At 41.1% G+C, this 26,481-nt stretch overlaps 1 protein-coding gene across 6 annotated transcripts in view; it reads right to left on the bottom strand.

Moving 5' to 3' along the window:
* Positions 1 to 26,481, bottom strand: part of LOC124599373 (maternal effect protein staufen-like) — a 253,006-nt gene that overhangs the window by 46,708 nt on the left and 179,817 nt on the right. For 4 of the 6 annotated variants that reach the window (XM_047136072.1, XM_047136075.1, XM_047136073.1 and 1 more), the window contains exons 10-12: positions 25,549 to 25,644; positions 24,361 to 24,455; positions 6,219 to 6,797 (exon numbers count right to left, since the gene is read on the bottom strand). In XM_047136072.1, the coding sequence (XP_046992028.1) occupies positions 6,740 to 6,797; positions 24,361 to 24,455; positions 25,549 to 25,644 (249 nt within the window). In that variant the 3' untranslated portion in view covers positions 6,219 to 6,739. Of the gene's footprint in view, positions 1 to 6,218; positions 6,798 to 24,360; positions 24,456 to 25,548; positions 25,645 to 26,481 lie in introns of those variants that run through there. The other 2 variants (XR_006978568.1, XR_006978569.1) reach the window with 1 other exon arrangement.

The raw sequence follows: 26,481 nt of genomic DNA, 5'->3' as shown, positions 1-26,481 counted from the left end.
AGGATGGATCTCATTTCAGGGCAGGATTTGAGGAAGTCGTATCCCTGCTGGAGGGCCACATTCAGAGTCTGATCCAGTCCCGGAAAGTATCCTGTCACAAGTGGGGCACTTTTGGGGTTCTTCTGTGGGAGGTTCTGTGTTTGAGGAGATGAGGAAGTGGCTCTGGTTATTTGCTTCAGTACCAGGTCGAGAGGGTAGTTGCGGGATGCGAAAGCTGTTTTCAGGTTGTTGGTGTAATGGTTCAGGGATTCCGGACTGGAGCAGATTCGTTTGCCACGAAGACCTAGGCTGTAGGGAAGGGACCGTTTGATGCGGAATGGGTGGCAGCTGTCATAATGGAGGTACTGTTGCTTGTTGGTGGGTTTGATGTGGACGGACGTGTGAAGCTGGCCATTGGACAGGTGGAGGTCAACGTCAAGGAAAGTGGCATGGGATTTGGAGTAGGACCAGGTGAATCTGATGGAACCAAAGGAGTTGAGGTTGGAGAGGAAATTCTGGAGTTCTTCTTCACTGTGAGACCAGATCATGAAGATGTCATCAATAAATCTGTACCAAACTCTGGGTTGGCAGGCCTGGGTAACCAAGAAGGCTTCCTCTAAGCGACCCATGAATAGGTTGGCGTACGAGGGGGCCATCCTGGTGCCCATGGCTGTTCCCTTTAATTGTTGGTATGTCTGGCCTTCGAAAGTGAAGAAGTTGTGGGTCAGGATGAAGCTGGCTAAGGTAATGAGGAAAGAGGTTTTTGGTAGGGTGGCAGGTGATCGGCGTGAAAGGAAGTGCTCCATCGCAGCGAGGCCCTGGACGTGCGGAATATTTGTGTACAAGGAAGTGGCATCAATGGTTACAAGGATGGTTTCCAGGGGTAACAGACTGGGTAGGGATTCCAGGCGTTCGAGAAAGTGGTTGGTGTCTTTGATGAAGGATGGGAGACTGCATGTAATGGGTTGAAGGTGTTGATCTACATAGGCAGAGATACGCTCTGTGGGGGCTTGGTAGCCAGCTACGATTGGACGGCCGGGATGATTGGGTTTGTGAATTTTAGGAAGAAGGTAGAAGGTAGGGGTGCGGGGTGTTGGTGGGGTCAGGAGGTTGATGGAGTCAGGTGAAAGGTTTTGTAGGGGGCCTAAGGTTCTGAGGATTCCTTGAAGCTCCGCCTGGACATCAGGAATGGGATTACCTTGGCAAACTTTGTATGTAGTGTTGTCTGAAAGCTGACGCAGTCCCTCAGCCACATACTCCCGACGATCAAGTACCACGGTTGGGGAACCCTTGTCCGCCGGAAGAATGACGATGGATCGGTCAGCCTTCAGATCACGGATAGCCTGGGCTTCAGCAGTGGTGATGTTGGGAGTAGGATTAAGGTTTTTTTAAGAAGGATTGAGAGGCAAGGCTGGAAGTCAGAAATTCCTGGAAAGTTTGGAGAGGGTGATTTTGAGGAAGAGGAGGTGGGTCCCGCTGTGACGGAGGACGGAACTGTTCCAGGCATGGTTCAATTTGGATAGTGTCTTGGGAAGTTGGACCATTAGGAGTAGGATTAGGATCATTTTTCTTCGTGGCAAAGTGATATTTCCAGCAGAGAGTATGGGTGTAGGACAGTAAATCTTTGACAAGGGCTGTTTGGTTGAATCTGGGAGTGGGGCTGAGGGTGAGGCCTTTGGATAGGACAGAGGTTTCGGATTGGGAGAGAGGTTTGGAGGAAAGGTTAACTACTGAATTAGGGTGTTGTGGTTCCAGATTGTGTTGATTGGAATTTTGAGGTTTTGGGGGGAGTGGAGCTGGAAGTGGGAGACTGAGTAGATGGGAGAGACTGGGTCCATGTGCAATGAGAGGAGGTTGAGGTTTGCTGGAAAGGTTGTGAAGGGTGAGTGAGTTGCCTTTCCGGAGGTGGGAAACCAGGAGATTGGATAGTTTTTTGAGGTGGAGGGTGGCATGCTGTTGTAATTTGCGGTTGGCCTGTAGGAGGATGCTCTGAACAGCCGGTGTGGATGTGGGAGACAAAAGACTGAGGACTTTCATTAAGGATAGGAGTTGACGGGTGTGTTCATTGGCTGAGTTGATGTGTAGGTGAAGGATTAGGTGGGTGAGGACAATGGATTGTTCAGTTTGGAACTGGTATAGGGACTGATGGAAAGAAGGGTTACAGCCAGAGATGGGAACTTTAAGTGTGAGGCCTTTGGGGGTAATGCCAAATAACAGACAAGCCTGAGAAAATAAAATATGGGAGTGTAATCTGGCTATGGCGAAGGCATGTTTGCGGAGGGAATGTAAATAAAACTTAATGTGGTCGTTGTGGGGGTGTTGTGAGGGTGACATGGTATTAGAAGGTGGATAGTGTAACATGAGGCTGAAATGAAAATGAAAAATATATATATATGGGGAGAGATAAAGGTGAACTGGAAAGCAACTGGAGATCTGGTGTGAAAAAAGGCGAAAAAGTGATGGTTATAGCTGGGCTGTGTTGATCCTGTGGGGAACTTGGGTTGGAATACAACGATGTGCACAAAGGTTAGGTGGTTGTGTTGCCGCCAAAACACGTTAAAGGGTGGAGCAATTCGGGAAAATTTCGAAAAAACTGCGTGTAAATGTATTATAAGGAGTGGTTTTGTAGTGGCAGATTGTGAAAGTGAGGCTAACAATTGTCTGACGAAGAAATAATGACGTTAAAACCTGTGGGAAGCGGCTAAAAATGATCAGTGATGTGGGAAAAACGGAAATGGAAAAAAAGGCGAAAGTTATTAAAACTAGCCGAAATGGCTGTTTAATAGCTGAAAGGAACTGTTTGTGAACTGGAAACGGTGGATTTTATAGCAGCGGTAGTGTTGAAAGCGGGAAAAAAATTTTTTGGTTATGGTTTGGAAATGGGTTACGTATTATTGAGTATATATAGGCGGGATAAAATTGTATGGTAGATTCGGTAAAGGGGAGAAGGTGAATACAAAGTGAAACTACTTGCAAAAACAAAAAGAGAAAATAAGATGACAGGAAAGATTTCGAAGTGCAACAGTGACAATAACAAACGTAATTGTTGGGTTCAAATTAATGATATGAATATAATAGAGGGAAACATTCCACGTGGGAAAAATATATCTAAAAACAAAGATGATGTGACTTACCAAACGAAAGTGCTGGCAGGTCGATAGGCACGCAAACAAACACAAACATACACACAAAATTCAACCTTTCACAACAAACGATTGCTTCATCAGGAAAGAGGGAAGGAGAAGGAAAGACGAAAGGATGTGGGTTTTAAGGGAGAGGGTAAGGAGTAATTCCAATCCCGGGAGCGGAAAGACTTACCTTAAGGGGAAAAATGGACAGGTATACACTCGCGCACACACACACACACACACACACACACACACACACATATCCATTCGCACACACAAAGACACATGCAGACATTTGTAAAGACATTTTACAAATGTCTGCTTGTGTCTGTGTATGTGTGGATGGATATGTGTGTGTGTGCGCGCGCGCGAGTGTATACCTGTCCTTTTTTCCCCCTAAGGTAAGTCTTTCCGCTCCCGGGATTGGGATGACTCCTTACTCTCTCCCTTAAAACCCACATCCTTTCGTCTTTCCCTCTCCTTCCCTCTTTCCTGATGAAGCAACCGTTGGTTGTGAAAGCTTGAATTTTGTGTGTATGTTTGTGTGTCTATCGACCTGCCAGCACTATATATATATAACTTCTGCACAATTTCAGTGCAGTAAAGTGTTCATTGTAAATAAGTATTATAGTAATTGTATTACACATTTATTACATTATAAGTAAATAAAAAAAACTGTTTTATTTTAAATTCAGTGAATTAGTATTTGTAAAATGACTCTTTCATATAGTGTTCATAAAAAATGACTATCATTCCACTTGGGACCTGTGGAATGGTACATGAGCTTATTTGTTTTGGTTGTAAATATTTGACATGTATTATTGTTTTTCTGACATGTTCCACATCCTGGAGGACCTCCTCACTAGGCATCATATGGAATGAAAGTAAATCTTGAAATTTGTGTGTGTGTGTTTGTGTTTGTTATTGTTTCTATCAACGTACCAACACTTTCGTTTGGTAAGTTACAGAATCTTTGTTTTTAGATATATTTTTCCCACTTGGAATGTTTCCTTCTATTATATTCATACATATGAAGAACATTATGAGAGCTGTGATAGTACAGTATATGTAAATGCATATTTTGCACATATACAGTGCAAACTTTTCCCCGTCTGCTGTTATCGTAAACAAGTGCTCTGTCTACACATAAATATTTCCAGAATGCCTCAACAACAGATCTAAATACATCAAATGAATCTGCATCTGTGAATAAGGACTACCATCAGCTGTAGAATAGAATGACGACAATGGAAATTTGTGCCGGAGCAACACACAAACCCAAATTTCCCACTTATCGCAAGTGGTTACCTTACCATTAGGCTATCCATGCACGACACATGGCCAGACCAAGCTTCCATGTGTCATCAACCATGTGTCTAAGACCAGCACTCGTACATCCATTATGTATATTCCCGTACAGGTCAGACATTGTATTGAAAGTTGCTTGCCAGGTATCAGCAAATAAATACAATACTGCAGTGCCTGTGTACATGCACATCCAAAGGAACTTTGCATCGTAATCAGAATAACACAGGCACTGCAATATTGTATAGGTGCAAATATACACATTAAAAAAAGTTTTGCGTCACCCCGGTTCCGAGAGTTCTGGAACCTGTACAGAAAATTGGAACAGAGATCAACATGAAGATGATTTCCACCCTTTTTATTGCTCATGAAAACTACACATTGCATTTTGTACCACCACTCAGCGAGACCTTCAGAGGAGTTGGTCCAGACTGCTGTACACACCAGTACCTCTAATACCCGGTAGCACGTCCTCTTGAATTGAAGCATTCCTGTATTCGTCATAGCATACTATCCACAAGTTGATCAAGGCACTGTTGGTCCAGATTGTCCCACTCGTCAACAGCGATTAGGTGTAGATCCGTCAGAGTGGTTGGTGGGTCACGTCGTCCATAAACAGCCCTTTTCAACCAATCCCAGGCACGTTCGACAGGGTTCATGTCTGGAGAACATGCTGACCACTCTAGTCAAGCGATGTTGTTATCCCAAAGGAAGTCATTCACAAGATGTGCATGATGTGGGCACAAATTCTCATCCATGAAGACAAATGCCTCGCCAATATGCGGCGAATATAGTTGCACTATCGGTCAGAGGATGGCATTCACGTATTTATAGAGCCATTACGGTGCCATCCATGATCATCAGCAGTGTACGTTGGTTCCGCATAATGCCGCCCCAAAACATCGGGGAACCCCCACCTTGCTGCACTTGCTGGACAGTCAGGCATTCAACATGACCGGGTTGCCTCCAAACACGTCTCTGACGATTGTCTGGTTGAAGGCATAAGGGACACTCTTCGTTGAAGAGAACGTGATGCCAATCCCGAGCGATCCATTTGGCACGTTGTTGGTCCCATCTGTACCGCACTGTATGGTGTCGTCATTGCAAAGATGGACTTCAGGATGGACATCGGGAGTGAAGTTGCGCATCATCAAGCCTACTGCGCACAGTTTGAGTCGTAACAAGACGTCCTGTGACTGCACAGAAAGCTTATTTCAACATTGTGGTGTTGGTGTCAAGGTTCTTCCGAACCAAAATTCATAGGTAGCAGTCATCCATTGCAGTAGTAGACCTTGGGTGGCATGAGCGAGGCATGTAATCGACAGTTTCTGCCTCTCTGTACTTCCTCCATGTCCAAACAACATCCATTTGTTTTACTCCGAATGCCTGAACACTTTCCTTATTGAGAGCCCTTCCTGGCACAAAGTGACAATGCAGACATGATCAAACCTCAACATTGACTGTCTAGGCATGGTTGAACTACAGACATGAGCCGTGTACCTCCTTCCTGGTGGAACGACTGGAACTGACTGGCTGTCAGACCCCCTCCATCTAATAGGTGCCACTCATGCATGGTTGTTTACATCTTTGGGCAGGTTTAGTGATATCTCTGAACAGTCAAAGGGAGTGTGTCTGTTATACAATATCCACAGTCAACATCTATCTTCAGGAGTTCTGGGAACTGGGGTGATGCAAAACTTGTTTTGATGTGTGTATGTAGTCAGATGATTGAGGTAAAAGTAGGAACGAATAGTATAGTTGCAGTATTTCACCTATTATCCCTAATTCCAATGTTAAAAAATTGAAGACAACTGAAAGATAAACATTTTAATAAAACTATGTGATTTAATTGCACATGACTTCTCATTAAAGTACAAAACATGGTTCCATATAAAATTAAACATTTATAAACACTGTTATGAAAAATGCCTACTATGCTTGTAAAACATGCATGAAAATTGCACTTGCCAACAAATGTAGAACGTCAACATTTAGTTGACTTACACAGGAAATATGAAATTCCAAAATGACAATTTTACCGTATTGTGTATGTTAAAACTCTAAATAAAAAAATATTTTCTCCAGCACACTACAAATTAATTCAAGTTTTTCAATGATTTGTACTTCTGATCATTCTAACTTGCAGTAAATTTTTTCTTCTTCAGTTCTGACATACGTAGGTCCAGGAATATCATACAAAACTATTTTCTTAAGTGAAACAAATGTTATGTCTCCAAGTAAATTGAAAAACAAGAATTATAACTATTCACCAACAGTTTTTAGGTGTAACTATATTACAACCTACCAAGGACACTGAATGTACTATCTTATTTAATGTGGAAGGCATTCCGAGCACTTTGCACCATTTCTTCTGACCACTGAAACCTTAAAAAAGAGAGACATTCATAATTAATCAGCAACACAACACCATTAATGTACTTATTAAAAACACATTTCTTATATGAAGACATTGATACTAAAGTTAGCATTCTGTGCATTAAGTTGCAAAAACATTTTAAATATAAAAACAAATCTGTGACCATAATGGAGCATTACGTGATGCATTGTCCCATGTTAAAAAACATCCACTTGCAAAAACAACTGTTTACTGTTTACCATCATGAAGAGCTTCCTTCGGCTATTTGTTGTCCTGCCAAATTCATTTATGACATGTGAAATAAATAAAACTGATGGGCATCTTTTAGATCCTCTTACTATCATCCCAAATGGTCATAACTATTAGATCACTTATCAATAGGGAAAACTGCTTGACAAATGGCAATTCTAGCCAAACATAAAACAATAATCACCACAGATTGTCCATTTTTGTTGTGTCTCTTGAATTATTAGACCTGCTACCAAAGAAATAGTACACTCATATGATGAAGAGATGCTACCAAGGAAGAACATGTAAGCTACTCTAAAAACTAAAAGTTAGCAAAGTTAGAAATCGTGGCGTGCAGAAGGACCAAAGCTGTCACAATAGAATGGAGGCAGGAGAAGACAGTTGCACTTCTATCAAATGGTGACTGCAATTATATGAAAGAATTAATGAAGAGAGGAAATTGTCCAGGAATCCACAGTAGCTGTTCATTACAAATGGCAAAGACAATACAAGTAACTGTTGCATATCAATGTTTTCAAACTGGTTAGGGGAACATTCCACGTGGGAAAAATATATCTAAAAACAAAGATGATGTGACTTACCAAACGAAAGTGCTGGCAGGTCGATAGACACACAAATAAACACAAACATACACACAAAATTCAAGCTTTCGCAACAAACGATTGCTTCATCAGGAAAGAGGGAAGGAGAGGGAAAGACGAAAGGATGTGGGTTTTAAGGGAGACCTGAAATGAGATCCATCCTTCATGAAATCCTCCCCACTCCACCAAGAGTATCTTTCCGCCGTCCACCTAACCTTCGTAACCTCTTAGTTCATATATGAAATCCCCAAACCAGCTTCCCTACCCTCTGGCTCCTACCCTTGTAACCGCCCCCGGTGTAAAACCTGTCCCACGCACCCTCCCACCACCACCTACTCCAGTCTTGTAACCCAGAAGGTGTACACGATCAAAGGCAGAGCCATGTGTGAAAGCACCCATGTGATTTACCAACTGACCTGCCTACACTGTGAAGCTTTCTATGTGGGAATGACCAGCAACAAACTGTCCATTCGCATGAATGGACACAGGCAGACAGTGTTTCTTGGTAATGAGGATCACCCTGTGGCTAAACATGCCTTGGTGCACGGCCAGCACATCTTGGCACAGTGTTACACCGTCTGGGTTATCCGGATACTTCCCACTAACACCAACCTGTCAGAACTCCGGAGATGGGAACTTGCCCTTCAGTATATCCTCTCTTCTCGTTATCCGGCAGGCCTCAACCTCCGCTAATTTCAAGTTGCCACCGCTCATACCTCACCTGTCTTTCAACAACATCTTTGCCTCTGTATTTCTGCCTCGACAGACATCTCTGCCCAAACTCTTTGCCTTTACAAATGTCTGCTTGTGTCTGTGTATGTGTGGATGGATATGTGTGTGTGTGCGAGTGTATACCTGTCCTTTTTCCCCCCTAAGGTAAGTCTTTCGGCTCCCGGGATTGGAATGACTCCTTACCCTCTCCCTTAAAACCCACATCCTTTCATCTTTCCCTCTCCTTCCCTCTTTGCTGATAAAGTAATCGTTTGTTGCGAAAGCTTGAACTTTGTGTGTCTATCAACCTGCCAGCACTTTTTAAAAACAAAGATGATGTGACTTACCATATGAAAGCACTGGCAGGTCGATAGAAACACAAACATTAAATATATTTTTCCCGCGTGGAATGTTTCCCTATTATATATATATATATATCCACCAGGCCTCAATCTCCGCTAATTTCAAGTTGCCGCCACTCATACCTCACCTGTCATTCAACAACATCTTTGCCTCTGCACTTCTGCCTCGACTGACATCTCTGCCCAAACTCTTTGTCTTTAAATATGTCTGCTTGTGTCTGTATATGTGTGGATGCCTCGACTGACATCTCTGCCCAAACTCTTTGTCTTTAAATATGTCTGCTTGTGTCTGTATATGTGTGGATGGATATGTGTGTGTGTGCGAGTGTATACCCGTCCTTTTTTCCCCCTAAGGTAAGTCTTTCCGCTCCCGGGATTGGAATGACTCCTTACCCTCTCCCTTAAAACCCACTTCCTTTCGTCTTTCCCTCTCCTTCCCTCTTTCCTGATGAGGCAACAGTTTGTTGCGAAAGCTTGAATTTTGTGTGTATGTTTGTGTTTGTTTGTGTGTCTGTCGACCTGCCAGCACTTTCATTTGGTAAGTCACTTCATCTTTGTTTTTATATATATATATATATATATATATATATATATATATATATATATATATATATATATATATATATATATATATGTCTATATATATATATATATATATATATGTCTGCCTGTATGTGTGGATGGATATATGTGTGTGCGCGCGAGTGTATACCCGTCCTTTTTTCCCCCTAAGGTAAGTCTTTCCGCTCCCGGGATTGGAATGACTCCTTACCGTCTCTCTTAAAACCCACATCCTTTCGTCTTTCCCTCTCCTTCCCTCTATCCTGATGAGGCAACAGTTTGTTGTGAAAGCTTGAATTTTGTGTGTATATTTGTGTTTGTTTGTGTGTCTTTCGACCTGCCAGCGCTTTCGTTTGGTAAGTCACATCATCTTTGTTTTTTGAGATATATATATATATATATATATATATATTTTTTTTTTTTTTTTGAGATATATATATATATTCCTGGAAGGTTTGGAGAGGGTGATTTTGAGGAAGAGGAGGTGGGTCCCTCACCCACCTAATCCTTCACCTACACATCAACTCAGCCAATGAACACACCCGTCAACTCCTATCCTTAATAAAAGTCCTCAATCTTTCCTCTCCCACATCCACACCGGCTATTCAGAGCATCCTCCTACAGGCCAACCGCAAATTAGAGCAGCATGCCACCCTTCACCTCAAAAAACTATCCAATCTCCTGGTTTCCCACCTCCGGAAAGGCAACTCACTCACCCTTCACAACCTTTCCAGAAAACCTCAACCACCTCTCATTGCACACAAACCCAGTCTCTCCCATCTACTCAGTCTCCCACTTCCAGCTCCACTCCCTCCAAAACCTCAAAATTCCAAGCAACACAATCTGGCACCACAACACCCTAATTCAGTAGTTAACCTTTCCTCCAAACCTCTCTCCCAATCTGAAACCTCTGTCCTATCCAAAGGCCTCACCTTCAGCCCCACTCCCAGATTCAACCAAACAGCCCTCGTCAAAGATTTACTGTCCTACACTCGTACTCTCTGCTGGAAGTATCACTTTGCCACGAAGAAAAATGATCCTAATCCTACCCCTAATGATCCAAATCCCCAAGACACTATCCAAATTGAACCCTGCCTGGAACAGTTCCGTCCTCCGTCACAGCGGGACCCACCTCCTCTTCCTCAAAATCACCCTCTCCAAACCTTCCAGGAATTTCTGACTTCCAGCCTTGCCTCTCAATCCTTCTTAAAAAACCTTAATCCTACTCCCAACATCACCACTGCTGAAGACCAGGCTATCCGTGATCTGAAGGCTGACCGGTCCATCATCATTCTTCCGGCGGACAAGGGTTCCACGACCGTGGTACTTGATCGTCGGGAGTATGTGGCTGAGAGACTGCGTCAGCTTTCAGACAACACCACATACAAAGTTTGCCAAGGTAATCCCATTCCTGATGTCCAGGTGGAGCTTCAGGGAATCCTCAGAACCTTAGGCCCCCTACAAAACCTTTCACCTGACTCCATCAACCTTCTGACCCCACCGACACCCCGCACCCCTACCTTCTACCTTCTTCCTAAAATTCACAAACCCAATCATCCTGGCCGTCCCATTGTAGCTGGTTACCAAGCCCCCACAGAACGTATCTCTGCCTACGTAGATCAACACCTTCAACCCATTACGTGCAGTCTCCCATCCTTCATCAAAGACACCAACCACTTTCTCGAACGCCTGGAATCCTTACCCAATCCGTTACCCCCAGAAACCATCCTTGTAACCATTGATGCCACTTCCTTGTCCACAAATATCCCGCACGTCCAGGGCCTCGCTGCGATGGAGCACTTCCTTTCACGCCGATCACCTGCCACCCTACCTAAAACCTCTTTCCTCATTACCTTAGCCAGCTTCATCCTGACCCACAACTTCTTCACTTTTGAAGGCCAGACATACCAGCAATTAAAGGGAACAGCCATGGGTACCAGGATGGCCCCTTCGTACGCCAACCTATTCATGGGTCGCTTAGAGGAAGCCTTCTTGGTTACCCAAGCCTGCCAACCCAAAGTTTGGTACAGATTTATTGATGACATCTTCATGATCTGGACTCACAGTGAAGAAGAACTCCAGAATTTCCTCTCCAACCTCAACTCCTTTGGTTCCATCAGATTCACCTGGTCCTACTCCAAATCCCATGCCACTTTCCTTGATGTTGACCTCCACCTGTCCAATGGTCAGCTTCACACGTCCGTCCACATCAAACCCACCAACAAGCAACAGTACCTCCATTACGACAACTGCCACCCATTCCACATCAAACGGTCCCTTCCCTACAGCCTACGTCTTCGTGGCAAACGAATCTGCTCCAGTCCGGAATCCCTGAAGCATTACACCAACAACCTGACAACAGCTTTCGCATCCCGCAACTACCCTCCCAACCTGGTACAGAAGCAAATAACCAGAGCAACTTCCTCATCCTCTCAAACCCAGAACCTCCCACAGAAGAACCACAAAAGTGCCCCACTTGTGACAGGATACTTTCCGGGACTGGATCAGATTCTGAATGTGGCTCTCCAGCAGGGATACGACTTCCTAAAATCATGCCCAGAAATGAGATCCATCCTTCATGAAATCCTCCCCACTCCACCAAGAGTGTCTTTCCGCCGTCCACCTAACCTTCGTAACCTCTTAGTTCATCCCTATGAAATCCCCAAACCACCTTCCCTACCCTCTGGCTCCTACCCTTGTAACCGCCCCCGGTGTAAAACCTGTCCCATGCACCCTCCCACCACCACCTACTCCAGTCCTGTAACCCGGAAGGTGTACACGATCAAAGGCAGAGCCACGTGTGAAAGCACCCACGTGATCTACCAACTGACCTGCCTACACTGTGACGCATTCTATGTGGGAATGACCAGCAACAAACTGTCCATTCGCATGAATGGACACAGGCAGACAGTGTTTGTTGGTAATGAGGATCACCCTGTTGCTAAACATGCCTTGGTGCACGGCCAGCACATCTTGGCACAGTGTTACACCGTCTGGGTTATCTGGATACTTCCCACTAACACCAACCTATCCGAACTCCGGAGATGGGAACTTGCTCTTCAATATATCCTCTCTTCCCGTTATCCACCAGGCCTCAATCTCCGCTAATTTCAAGTTGCCGCCACTCATACCTCACCTGTCATTCAACAACATCTTTGCCTCTGCACTTCTGCCTCGACTGACATCTCTGCCCAAACTCTTTGTCTTTAAATATGTCTGCTTGTGTCTGTATATGTGTGGATGGATATGTGTGTGTGTGCGAGTGTATACCCGTCCTTTTTTCCCCCTAAGGTTAGTCTTTCCGCTCCCGGGATTGGAATGACTCCTTACCCTCTCCCTTAAAACCCACTTCCTCTCATCTTCCCCTCTCCTTCCCTCTTTCCTGATGAGGCAACAGTTTGTTGCGAAAGCTTGAATTTTGTGTGTATGTTTGTGTGTCTATCGACCTGCCAGCGCTTTTGTTCGGTAAGTCCCCTCATCTTTGTTTTTTTTATATATATATATATATATATATATATATATATATATATATATATATATATATGGTTATAATAGAGGGAAACATTCCACGTAGGAAAAATATATCTAAAAACAAAGATGTAGTGACTTACCAAATGAAAGTGCTGGCAGGTCGACAGTATTGCCCTGCTCAGACATATCAAGGTAAATAACATATCAAATTTGATGATCATTTAAAAATTCATAAAATGGTTGTCTTAAGTTAGACGAAATACAAGGAATCTTTCTCCAGCCTTGGGTTAAAGCATCAATTCCTTAGGAATAAAGGAAACTGAGCACTGAAATGTGGAAGAGTTGGGTCGTCAAGAGGTGTGCACGCACGCACGCTCTAAGTTGCTATATGGTGCCAGCTGGATGTATAATGCCAGAGATGCATTTCGGCAAGTGGACTAAGTGGGGTGGGGAATGTGTTGGGTGGGGTGGGATCAGTAGAGGGTGAGAGGCAGGGAGAAGAATTGGAGATGGGTGACTAGTAGCTCAAGAGGAGGCAACTGATTTGCTGGTTAGGAATGCGGGAGGGAGGGGTGACAGGTGCACAGGCTGGGCATGTGATGCACAGATTATGGAACTGGTGGGGAATGGTGCATGCTGAAGGTGACGTGGGGATGTGATTTTGGAGGGTGTGACACAATGGAGGGGAGGATACTGTTGGGTGGAGGTGTGGGGGCAGTGGGCTACCAGAGATTCAGGCCAGGATGGTTACAGCAGCAGAGGACACTGTGTCAGGGTAACATCCATTGCTTAGTTCAGAGAAAGGATCTCGGGTAGCATGCCCCCCTTTTCAAGGCATGGTGATAGATAAACAAAACCTTGAAAAGGGATATGGTTCAGTTTTTCCAGTCCAGGGTGATACTGAGCATTGAGGGGGACACTCCTAGGAGCTGATCCGTGGGGCCTGTCGGAGGAGTGGGGGTGTGTGAAGATGAGGCACAGGAAATCTGTTTGTGTATTAAGTTCATGGGATAGTGCCCGCCTGTGAAAGCCTTTGTAGCGGTTCTACCTGCTTTATTTCTTTGTTTGCTGATTGTCCTAGGTGTCGACATACTGCGTTGCTACATTAGCTGAAAAGTGGGCTGACTACTCTAAATATTGTAACCGACAGGTACACATTTGCGTTTCACTGATTTTCTTTCACTTTGCACAGCCCCCCCCCCCCCCCCCCCCGCAATAATACACACTAACATATGTATGGCCAGTGCACTATTGTTTAAACTTTCTGTAAGACTCATTAATAGTTTGCAGGCGAACCTCCACATACTGCTACAATAGTTTTCTGCGTAGCATCTACGAGCAGTAAAAAACACAATTACACAGTTCACAGTCCTTCAAAATTGAACGGTCATTGTCACTGCTTTAACACATGGCCTATTGGCGTAACACTTATTTCACTGTTAAGTTGTTACATTGTTGTCGTTCTAAGCAATACAGGTTCCTCGTCAAACTCGGCCATGGACTGACTGTCCCGTGACCAAAAATCGGGCCCTTATATATCCTCACAATAATAGGTGCAGAAACTACACATTGCTTGAAGTTTACTATACAGAAATTACAATTAAAACTTATCTCATTAAATTAACAGAAGACATCAAAAAATTTACTTCTTCTTCTACAAGATTTAGGCCGAATTATTTGTTTAAATGATGAAATGAACGTATAAAGTTATGTAAACAACACTTTTGTTAAAACTGTAATTACTTTGGAATATACTTCAAGACCGAGCGAGGTGGCGCAGTGGTTAGACACTGGACTCACATTCGGGATGGTTCCTCTAAAACGGCATGGCCGACGTCCTTCCCCATCCTTCCCTAATCCGATGTGACCGATGACCATGCTGTCTGGTCTCCTTCCTCAAACAACCAACCAACCAACTATACTTCAAGAATACTAGCATTTCGTCTTCCAAATGTTTACAATTAGTACAGAATTTGTATTTGTTTATACGTCAACAATAAAACGTAACTTAAGAAACAATTACTGACTTCGCCCTATAATGAAAGGTACTAAATACTAACAGTCAAAATAAATTAGAAAATCAATTACACACATAAAACTAGGTTCAAAAGTAGATCTGCTGTTCTTTACTTTAAAACTGAGGGTCAACCTTTCTTTTTTATGAAAATGCGGATTATAGTCATGTATGTTAATGGTAATTAATTAAGAACAATATGAATTTCTAAGGAGGCAGATGGTAAAAGAAGAGGGGAATTAAAATTATTCCAGCTTGCTTTGTCACACCTTCATGAGACATTCAGCATACTCGGAAAGGGATTTCTCATCACTACAAATAGAATGTCCAAGGGAGCCATGGATATTTGGGATGGATTTTTTGGTGTGGATGGGATGGAAGCTGTTGAAATGCAGGTACTGTTGGCATTTAGTGGTTTTCACGTGGACATAAGTGAGGATGGAGCCAGCAGAGATGTATAGGTCAACATCCAGGAACGTGACATGTTGTGATGTGTCGGTACAGGTGAAGCAGATGGGATAGAAGATGTTGAGCTCGTGAAGGAATGAGGATATGATGTTTTTTCCCTGAGACTGGATCATGAAGGTACAGCCAGTGAACCTAATTGCCCATAAAGAGGCTGGTTGTGCCATGGATTTATTTGTATGCCCTCCCTTCAAAGGAAATCTATGACATAGACATTGGCACCTTCATGGCACTCTCCTAAGCCAGTCTGTTTATGGGCCACATAGAACCTTACTAGTCTCCCAAAACCCCAAACTCCTGGTCTGGTTCAGGTTCTTCATGAGCCAGACTCACGGACAAGACACCCTATCATTATTCCTTCACACCTCAACACCTCTCTCCCATCTGCTTCACCCGAGCCTCCTCAACCAAATGCATCACCTTCCTAGACTTTGATCTACACCTCTCTTATGGCTCCATCCACTCCTCTGTCCATATTACACCCATCCATTCCACACCAAACAAATCCCTTACACACAATTTGGCTTCCTGTGGATGATGTATTTGCTATGATGAGAACTCCCTTTCCCAGTGCATCTAAGGTCTCATGAAGGCTTTCACAGGCAGGCACAACCCCCCCCCCCCCCCCCCCCCCCAAGGGAGTGTCGCCACCCATCACCCAATATCACCCTTGATTGGAATAACTGATTCATATATCTTGTCAGGGCTTTGTTTATGTACCATCAGGCCCTTAAATGAGAGACATGCTAACCAAGATCCTTCCCTTCCCTCCTGAAGTGGTATTTCATACCCCACCCAATCTACACAACATCCCAGTCCATTCCTATGCTCACAGAAATCATTCCCTGTGGAAGATCCAGGTGCAAGACCTGCTCAATACACCTATCCAGCACTTCCTACTCCAGCCCTTTCACAGGCTTATAATACACCATAAGAGGCCGGGCCAGCTGTGAAAGCAACCATGCCACACACCATCTCGGCTGCAAACACTGCACAGATGTTTATGTCGATATGACTACCAACCGCCTGTCCACCAGGATAAATGGCCACCACCAAACAGTTGCCAAGAACAAAATCGACCATCCAGTGGCACAACAAGCAGCTGATCATAACATGCTCAATTTTTATGAATGTTTCACAACCTGAGCAATCTTGATCCTCCCCTTCACCACCAGGTTTTCTGGATTATACAGATGGCATTTGTCCTTGCAGCATATCCTCTGCTCCTGGTAATTGTCCTAGCCTAACACTACTGTAACCCACTGCCCCACAACCTCCATCCAACAGTTCCTCCTTCCTCCACCCTATCATCCTCTCCCAACCCACATCCCTACATCACCTTCAGCACACACTGCTCCCCGCTGGCTTTGATACCTGTGCATCACATGCCCAGCCTGTGCACTTGCCACCCATCCCTCCTGCATTTCTAGCCAGCCTCCTCCGGAGTAGCTAGTCACTGACGTCCAACCACTACCCCCACCTGTTTACTCCCTCTACCCTCCCCCCACACAATACAATCCCCAATGCACCTAGGGTGTGCGCGCGTGTTTGTGTGTGATGTGTATGTGTGTGGGCATGTGCACGTACACAGGCGTGCAACTATTTTTCTTTTTTTGTGTGTGCCTGTCGACAACTCAATGCTTTTGATTTTCGGTGAGTGGGTCTCCTTCAGTCCTAAAGCATGTACATTTGACTAGAACTTGCCAACAAATTATACTGCCTTCAGTCATTCACTCTAATACAGAGCTCTGCAAATTGCACCTTTATGTTAATCCCAAATGGACTGCGAACGGCATATGCATATTCACTGACTATCAAAGAAGGTAATTTTAGGTTGAAGACCATGTGACCGACCTGGTACACATACATGCTGCACTATGAAGTAAAATTCCACCAGACAGTTAAAGATGGTTCCGCAGCCTCAGCACCAAGGTTGGGTGTGGGGTTTGTTTGAAGGCTCTTATCACCAATCTAATGGCCTGCTGGTGAATTAAAATCCAAGTTCTTTATATATTGTGTTCACGCAGAACCACAAACAGCACAGCTATATCTGCTGTAGACGATTCAGCAATAAAAAACAAGGAAGTGCAGCCTCCCCAATTTCAGGCTATCCTTCCTGCACATCACAACCTCTTTGGTTGTTTTATGTTACATGCGCTTCATTCGGCTGAAGGGGAAACCCAATCAGACCAAAGGATGCTATGTGTGTTGGTTTGTGACACGAACTGTTGAAAAACATATAAGAAAAGAAACACATTATTACTGTAAATAGGGTCACATTCTTTTGTGAGTGATAGCATCTTTTGAAAAGCTCCAGTATACATTTCTATAACAAAAAAGACCAATAAAAAGAGATAAAAAACTGTATTTGGTCTTTGTAGAGGTCCAGGGCATCTCAGGAATATTACTACATAAACATTTTATTCTTTTGTAATTTGGAACTCACTTCTGGTGAACTATGCATTAAGAGAGTCATCGTTTTGAACAATTCTGCTTCGGTAATCAGTTGGTTAAAAGGTTTATATAAACTTCTAAATTATACCATACTTTGAAACTTCTTACCTTTTTCATTGACACTACATATTGCATACTGTCTGTTCACATGAATGTTTTCCAAAATGTCTCTTCAATCGAATGGAGAGAGAGAGAGAAAAAAAAATTACTACCTGCCACATGGCAACAGAGCTGCTCAAACAAATGAAAGGTGACACCCTCAAGTCCAAGTTCCAACAAATTGGACAAAATTATTGAAGGAAATGAGACTATTCAGGTACTCCAGTACAAATTCATCCAGAAAAAGAGACAAATTATAGTAACAGAAAGATCAATGAAAAGCTGTAAAAAGCAGGTATTTGAAAATCTGACATGACAAGGAAAAACAAATACGCCAGCAACACTGAAAGGGAAAGAAAAAGCAAATGGCTGTGACAAAGCATTGAGGGGGTAGAAAAAGAAAATTAGGTTCAATTATGTCAGATAAGTGGCTAGAAGTAAGTAAGAATATTAGTTGGAACAAACTCTATTCTTATCGATAACATAATACAGGGAGAACAAAAGCTACCTTTAAATTAGGCCATAATTAAAAGGTACTATGTATTTTGAAATATTTACTTTATGAGTCATAATTACAGATGGGCATGACATTTTTTATGTAAATGGGAAGGAAACTATCTGATCACAAGAACCAGTACTTATTTCAGGTAACAATATGTATGGAGTTGTCTACCAGTGCCAAGAGAGTCAACAGTGAATCTCATGTCACTTTCTATAGATAACACATTCCACCTCAGATTACACCACTTTTCTTTGAAAAGAATTCCCTAGACTCCACAATCTGATTGGTTTAGGAAGATGAATGGACAAATATACTTGTTACACAATACCCTGCCACAGCGCATACACTTCAACACAAGGGCTGTGACTTTACTATTCCAACTACTTGGACAACTTAACTCATGAGGTGTGGTCTCTCAGACTGTGCGAAAATTTTTGAACTTGCTCTCCAAGGGCAGTTGTGGTGGAATGCTTCTATACTCCCCTACCCTCCGTAGATTGCCAAGCCTATGACATTTTGTTGTCAGTTGCGTTATCGCTTTCTGTATTTACTGTTGACACATGTTATTGATAGGTGTTGGAGTCTCTTAAACCGCACCTTGTGAACTATGTACTTGTATCCTTCAGTACAGTACCGTATAGCTCATTATGTGTTGGCACGAATGTGTCATTTCTAACTTTCCCGAGTTTGATGAAACTGTTAGTTGTTAGTCGGTCTATGGAGGAAGTTGTCAATAATACAGATCAAGAAATAAGCAAAAAAGATGATGATTTTACAATAGCCAGTGATCACAGTTCTGCTATCAAACAAGAGTGTCATTCAGAGGAAGCACTTCTGGGAAAGTTGTGATGGAGACCTCTCTGCTTCTTCACTGAAATACTTAATCCATAACTGGTACACCTGGGTCCTAGGGACCTGAGAGAAATTTATTTTTTGCAGCACTGCAATATGTGCAGCAACACTGACTTGCACGCCTATGTACTCTCCCAGCATTCAGTTGGCTACCAGCCCACAGCATTGTCACACGTGTGTCTCTGCTAGTTTTGCATCTATAAAAGCACATGGGTCCCAATGACCCAGTTGTACTTGCAGTGAAAGTTTATTTTCTTAACTGCACTCACAATATTTTGGATTTATTGTACGAGATTTCATAAAAATGCGTGAGGAAGACATCATCAATACTCAGAACGAACCAGTGGGCAGTGATATTGATGATACAAGTGGAAGTGACAGCGTGTGTTGTGCTCATAGTGTTTCGGTGGTTTGGATGAGTAAAAATACTGAATTTAACTGGTAAAAACAATAAATGATTTAAACCCTGAGATTTTTAAGCAATTGCTGCTTTTTTTTTTAACCATTTTCATAAATAAGGTATATCATTTGGCTGAAAATGTTACCATAGAATCTTCCCAGAAGCTATGCCTGCAGAAATCATTATACTGTATTTGAACTTTTCTTTCGGTTTACAGCTTTGAAGAACAGTCCATTTTGATTGTAAATGTGTAATTACAGTTATACAGGTTATTGTTTGTAGCTCATGAGTAAGACTTGACAAATGTATGTTTTTCACTTTTTGTGCTTTAAGTACTTCACTGTCTTTTTATACAATTTATGGAAGAGATGACCAGAAATACTGAAACTAGCTATGTATTAGGATTAATACTACCATATTAAATATTTAGTATTTAAATTTTATCAACTTCGTTATTTTCTTCTAAAACCTGTTCAAAATTTATCTGGGTCCCGAGGACACAAGTGTACCTTGTGTGTTAACTTTTTTTTCTGAACTTATCGGGTGGAATTAAATGATCTAAAACCTGCAATTTTTAAGCAATTGCTGATATTTTTCACCATTTTTCATAAATGTTCAGCACTCAAGTCTATTTATGTGTACTATTAAAAAAAAACACACACACAAAATTATGTGCTTTTGTATGATAAACAGTAAAATGTTGTAGGCTTTGTTTAGTGCAATAATATAAACTTAAAGCATTTAATCAACACTTAAATAATTGTGAAAATGAATTAAAAATTTCAAATGATTTTTGCCTTAAATCTCGGTTTAAACATAGGGGTCCCACAGACCCCATCTCGTGGTATATATTACAGAAAAGTCAACTCGCGAGTTAAGGGTTAACATCTTAATGCTACACAGGCAGAGACCTATTCTGCAATCTCTGCATTTTTCTCAATCACTCCCCTGTTTAAAACTACATCACTTTAGATCTATTCTTAATTTATTAATTTTTCTTGTAGTTTGAAGATTTTTTGTCTTTCTTTCCACAGCCTGTTCTTCTCAGCTTATTCCTACATCTTCTCTATGCTTCCATTTTCAGTTAACCCTCTATGGGATGTGGTATTCTCTGTAATGACATCGGATGTGATACGCAAAATTGATCACATCACTTAATTACACTTGTTTTATTACATTTTAATAATTAAACACTTTATAAATGGCAAATATCTTCACAGAAAGATGAAGATGATATAAAAGAACAAGAACAATGATAATATTAATAATTCTGTTGTCTCGATCATCACTGCTGGAATGTGATAACAAATGAGAAATTTTACCAAAGTCAGAGCAGAAAGTCTGAATGTTCATCAAACAGATTGGCTTTTAACAAATTTTGCAACAATATTTTGTCAGTTTTCTCTTCACTGTGCAGGTATTACACTTCTTCCTCTTGACCCAAGTTTCACGTTCTACTTCTTCAAATGTCAGTCTATAACATTTTTGAATCTGCTGAAGGTCTGAATGAATTTCTGTGGTGTCCAAACTTCTTCACGACAAATGATGCAAAACTAATGCAAAAGACAATTGTTTCAGCAATCTTCTTCTTCTGATACATGTTCCATTGCTGCCAAAATAAAATTATTCATGCTTTTGTTCCACTCATATTGATCACTGCAAAATGTATAACCCTCGGCCAAAAGTGCTCATTTCTTGCAACATTGTATGAAGTGGTCAACTCATCCACAGTTCTGACTCAACCTTTTGAGTCATTATAAAATGTTACAATGGATTAGTTTTGTTAATCTTCTGTGTAAGCATCTACTGAATTAATCTCACACTAGGATCATATACATTTTTAGAATAATACTTCTTATCTTCAAAACAAAAGAAAGATTTTTTCCTTCCTAACGCCCCTATCAAGCCAATATTGGCGAACCACTCATCTGCAAAATTTTCGAGCTTACTGCTAAACAAATTCACACAGTCACAGAACCACTTCTAAAGGTTGGTTGCTTATGTCATTGAATCCTTCCGATTCCAATTATATGGTAAAATATTCATGCGTCCACAAGAGCAAATATCTTAATGTCTTGTTTGTTTGGCCTGCTGCATTTACATAGTGGAAAGAGCTGCACCTTCCACAGAATTCTTACAGTTTCTCATCTACTGTAACATTTTTCCTAGAGTATAGTTCTGTACAAACATAGAAAATATTTCTCGAATTGCAGTTATCTTATTCTAAGAAATACAGCAACTGGCCGCTTTTTTATGTATTTATTTATGCCACTACAAACTGCTGACTGCTGTATTTCTTAAAATATCACGTTCCACAGCCACGGCAGTCAACTGGCAACAAAACTGATAAATTATTGGCTTTATCTTGTGAAATCGTCTCCTGTCATCATGGATTGCATGACAGCAATGGCACTACATTATGAATTTGAAATACTTTACAGTCATTATGAGGTGAACACTTTCCAATACTGTCCCCATTGGCTACCCACAGATCTCCTACGCTTCTCCTGTTACTACTGTTAACAGCAGCTAAAATAAGAGACTCACTGCTTTTGCTGCTCCTGTAGGCCTAGGTAACTTTCAGATAATACTACAGGCCATGAAGCATACTCTCTCTGACGGTGGAACTTTATTTCATGTTGTGTCTTTGTTAATTTCAATATAACACCACTCATTTTTCTCAAGTACTTCTTCATCATCCTCATTGTTGTTTTCATCTGTTTCTGAATCTTTCTGCTGAACTTCAACATCTTCAACATCTCAGTCACTCACGGTGTGAGTTTGTCTTCAAAACCATCTTTAACTTCATTATTATCCTATTCAAACACAGTCTTTGTGACTTCTTAAATATGTTCTGGCTCAAGGGGATTGAATGTATTACTGTAGCTTGCCATGATCGAGCATATCCCACCTAAAATAATAAAATTTCCATAAAATAATGCAATCCAACACTGTGTATCAATATGATACTTTACATTCAGACAGCCATAACAATCCAACAAATGATCCAGAAGGAAACAAATGTATTGCATGTTCTAAAGTAGCTGTTTATTTCTTACAAATTTATGTTGATAACCAGATAAATGTACTGTTGAAATGAAGCAGGAGTGGGGGCAATGTACCAAACAGAGCTATCAGCATATCTCAACGACAGAGCAATTGCTCCAATACAGAAGCACACAGCAATGAAAAGGGTTAAGAGAAGGGGAGCTGCTAAGTCAAGGTGTAATTGCTCTTGATTGTTGACAAATAACTGATAGAAAATTTTGATGTTCATTAATCTGTCCAGCTGTGCTTGGTGAAAGGTTGATTACACAACTTAAGAGTCCTACCTGTTTCAAGATTTTATTTTTAAGTTTCCACTCTCTTTCTATTCCCCTAAATCTTGTCTGACTAAAATCCTGGCCAGCACTAAAACTCCTGAAGACTTCTATGCTCAACAATTCCTTGCTTCCTCTTGCTGGATGAAAGAGTGCTTAGTATAAAATGAGTGTATGAGTACCTTTTATTTGACTACTAAAACAATGACTAGTTTCAGGCCAAGACCCATTTTTAAATCATCATAACAAAGTCAAAAATGGAATTTCTGAAGATGTCAAGACTGTACAGTAAACATGAGTATTATGTACAGATCTAATTATGTCCAAACTGTGGGGACCTTCAACTAAGTGTGTAATTGGCAAATAATATGGTACTAATTGGTATGTCAAACTGTTATCATTTTAAACATTCTTGGGGGGGGGGGGGAGGGAGAGAGAGAGAGAGAGACGGATGTTGCTGCACACTTCTTGTTCTTGCAATGCAACAATGCTTTATATTTATCTTTGGTGTTACCGTCTGTTAGGCCTACCTATCACAAACGGGGACCAGTATCTCCGAACTGGCAATAGTTGTCAGTTTCAGATTATGAAACAAAACAGTGAACAGCAGCGTAAGTCATCTGACTTATTATCATATACTGCCTCTTTTATTATCCAGAACTTTAAACAAGTTTCCTAAAACCTTGGATCCTAGTGACATACTAACAAAAGTAGGAAAAGCTGAATTAGTTTGCAGTAAATAAATAGATTAACATGAGAAGCTATCATGCTATACCATGTAACAAGATGGAGGTTGTGGGAAACAAGAGTTACATAAACAGAAGGAATAAAGGGTGTGTCACAATACCCAAGTGCACATACGATACACAGAGAACACACACGGTGTAAATGGTAACTGTTTGTGATGTACCTCAGCGGTAAAGGGAATACCTCAGCGGTAAAGGGAACTTGAGACGAATAATTTGATGTAGACTACTTGCAGTCTACTAAGGAGGGACACAACCTTGTACTGGCCTACAAAAACTACATACACTGTAGCAACTCCATCATGCAAGATTTTTGACATCATCTATTTTGTTACTTTTACTAATTTAAACCTTTTCATGAGGGTAATGAAAGATAGAAGACTTAATGTAAATGTTATGCAGAAACAATTCACATTTACAATTCAATCTAAACTTAAAACCTACAAGCACAGTAGTAAGAAGTCCAGACATACAAAACTATTTAACTGTTAGTTTTATACTTTTAAAATTAAAAACATTTCAACATAAAATTTAGACAAACATCAATTTTACATTTTATAGATGCAACAACAAGGTGTTTCTAATATTTGACGGCAATTTTAGTCAAAATCTCTTATAGCTGACATATGCTGTGGCTTAGGTGGTTTTTGTAGGCCAATCCAAGGTTGTTTCCCAGCTTGGTAAACTGCAAATGTCCTATACATCAAACTGTTCATTTTGAATTGCCATACACCACTGTAGTACACTGTAAACAGTTGTCATACAAGCCCTATATAACACTTACCAGTCTCCCCAGCCCATCGTTTTATTGGGAGCAGAGTTAGACGAGATTTGTTCCACATCCAGTTTCCACAAGGCCTTCAAAGCTCTCAGGGCAGCCTGAAATTAAATATTAGGTGGCAGAATGTATTACTTCAAATTCACACAAACGCACGCCCACCTGCCCTTTACTTACTGCCAGATAAGTATTGGGCACACATGTTCACTATCAGTTGCATCTTATAAATACTAGTTTCTGTAGCAGTACCTAACACTCCAGAGACGTGATGTTTATCCTTACTTCTTATCAGAGAATGATACTTGCAAATGAAAATTATAAAATAAGGTGTTGCAGGTAAAACCACACATATTTTGTGAGGATTGTTATTTTATCTGCATGTGGTGAGTGATGCCGAGGGATGACACGAATCTTCAAGAAGGGACGGCATCTCAGCAACTTTGTGGGAGGGCATAACTGCAGGGTGTGGAAACAGGAGTGCCAAGGATTGCTCACCTGCTCTGCAGTGGTGCAGGTGTCTTAAGGTGCTATCTATAGTAATGAATGTTATGACGTGTAATAAATGAATGAAATGTGCTTCATATAGTAGGTGCCGAATGTTGGCACTGAGCGAAGCTCTTTACATCATGTCAATATATGGGTTGTTCAAACAAATGGACTTTTTATGTTATTCAAAAGAAGTAAAAATTTGTTATAGAGTCTCTTAACAGAACTAGCAGTGAAGTTGGAGAATGACTCCAGTAACAACCTTCCAAGCAGTCACAGTCATGAACATAAAAAGTAAAGTGGTCTGCATTAATGATATTCCAGCATGTTGCTAACCACCATACAAAAAACATCACAATTAATAGCACATACCTAAGATGTTAGCTGATAAGGTTCATATAATCATCTAATTTTATGACTGTGGTAATCAGAATACAAATTTCGCGGTTACACATTATCCAAACTTATATAGTGAATATCCCTGTCATATAATTAGATAACTATATTATCAGAAATTGCTTTGGCAAGTGCTAAGAAATTGCTGATGATGGGCATGTGCGCACAACATTTGTACAGCAATAAATAAATAAAAAGAATAAATTAATGAGGACACAATTTACTTCTACATGCATGAATTTTTTTGACAGCAACTTTTTGATGAACATCAGTTAATGAAACAGATGAAAACTGATTAACAAACAAACTCACCTGTTCCTGTGAGGCATCAACTGTTGATCCAACACCGAGACAAAGTGAAGGCTGGTTTGTTGCCAATGATACCAAACTTAAGAATTCATCATTAGGCTGCATAAAACAAGCAATATTTTGTTACACACATATTAACTTGATGACAAATAATATCTTACTTAATGACACTTTAAATTTGTTCATTGTTATGTACTTTTCTTTTTCATGCATAGGTGTCGAAACACACCAACCAACTTCCATTTATGTCACACAACTGCTTCTTAGTGTTGTTTTTTCTGTTAGTGTCTATCTGCCACAAAAATCCCTGATAATTCCAACAAAAGTATGCATATAGATGTCAAGTAGTTTTCCGAGAAAATGTTCCATTGAAGTCTTTGTATTGCCCACGGCTCATAACCTTAGCTCCACTTCTAGGATACATTTTCCACTGGAACAACTTCCCATCATTTCTAAACAATCAACACTTTTCCTTTTAATGCTAGGCGTTTTCTTGAGCAGCCTGTAGAACTGCCATCCTATTTCACCCTAAATCACAAAACTATTTGTGATGATTAAAAGCAGAACACCTCTTTTTTTTTTTTTTTTACATGAAAATAATTGTCAAACATTTCATTTGCAATACAGAGTTTTAATGCTACTACTTTTTATTTTTATTCAATGACAGGTGGTTTGAACGTGTTGATCGTATCAGTTAACTCCTGTAACAGTTACTGCCAGAACTTGGTGGGTAGAAAAATCACCTCCCAGTTATTCTTAATACAGTAAGTGTGTGGATTGTCACATACCAATGTTACATTCATATCTATTTGTACTATGAAGTACAATGAAGCCAATTTATACTTTACAATACTGATATTCTTGTCAGATTTTACAAGTCTCCTTTTTCATGAGGGTGGCAACAGAAGAGTCTCTGGAAATAAATGACAATAAATT

The sequence above is a fragment of the Schistocerca americana genome, chromosome 1 (genome assembly GCF_021461395.2).
Source record: "Schistocerca americana isolate TAMUIC-IGC-003095 chromosome 1, iqSchAmer2.1, whole genome shotgun sequence".
In the NCBI taxonomy this organism is placed as follows: Eukaryota; Metazoa; Arthropoda; class Insecta; order Orthoptera; family Acrididae; genus Schistocerca; species Schistocerca americana.
Note: the sequence above shows the minus strand (reverse complement) of the source record. Positions and strands in the feature narration are given on the sequence as shown.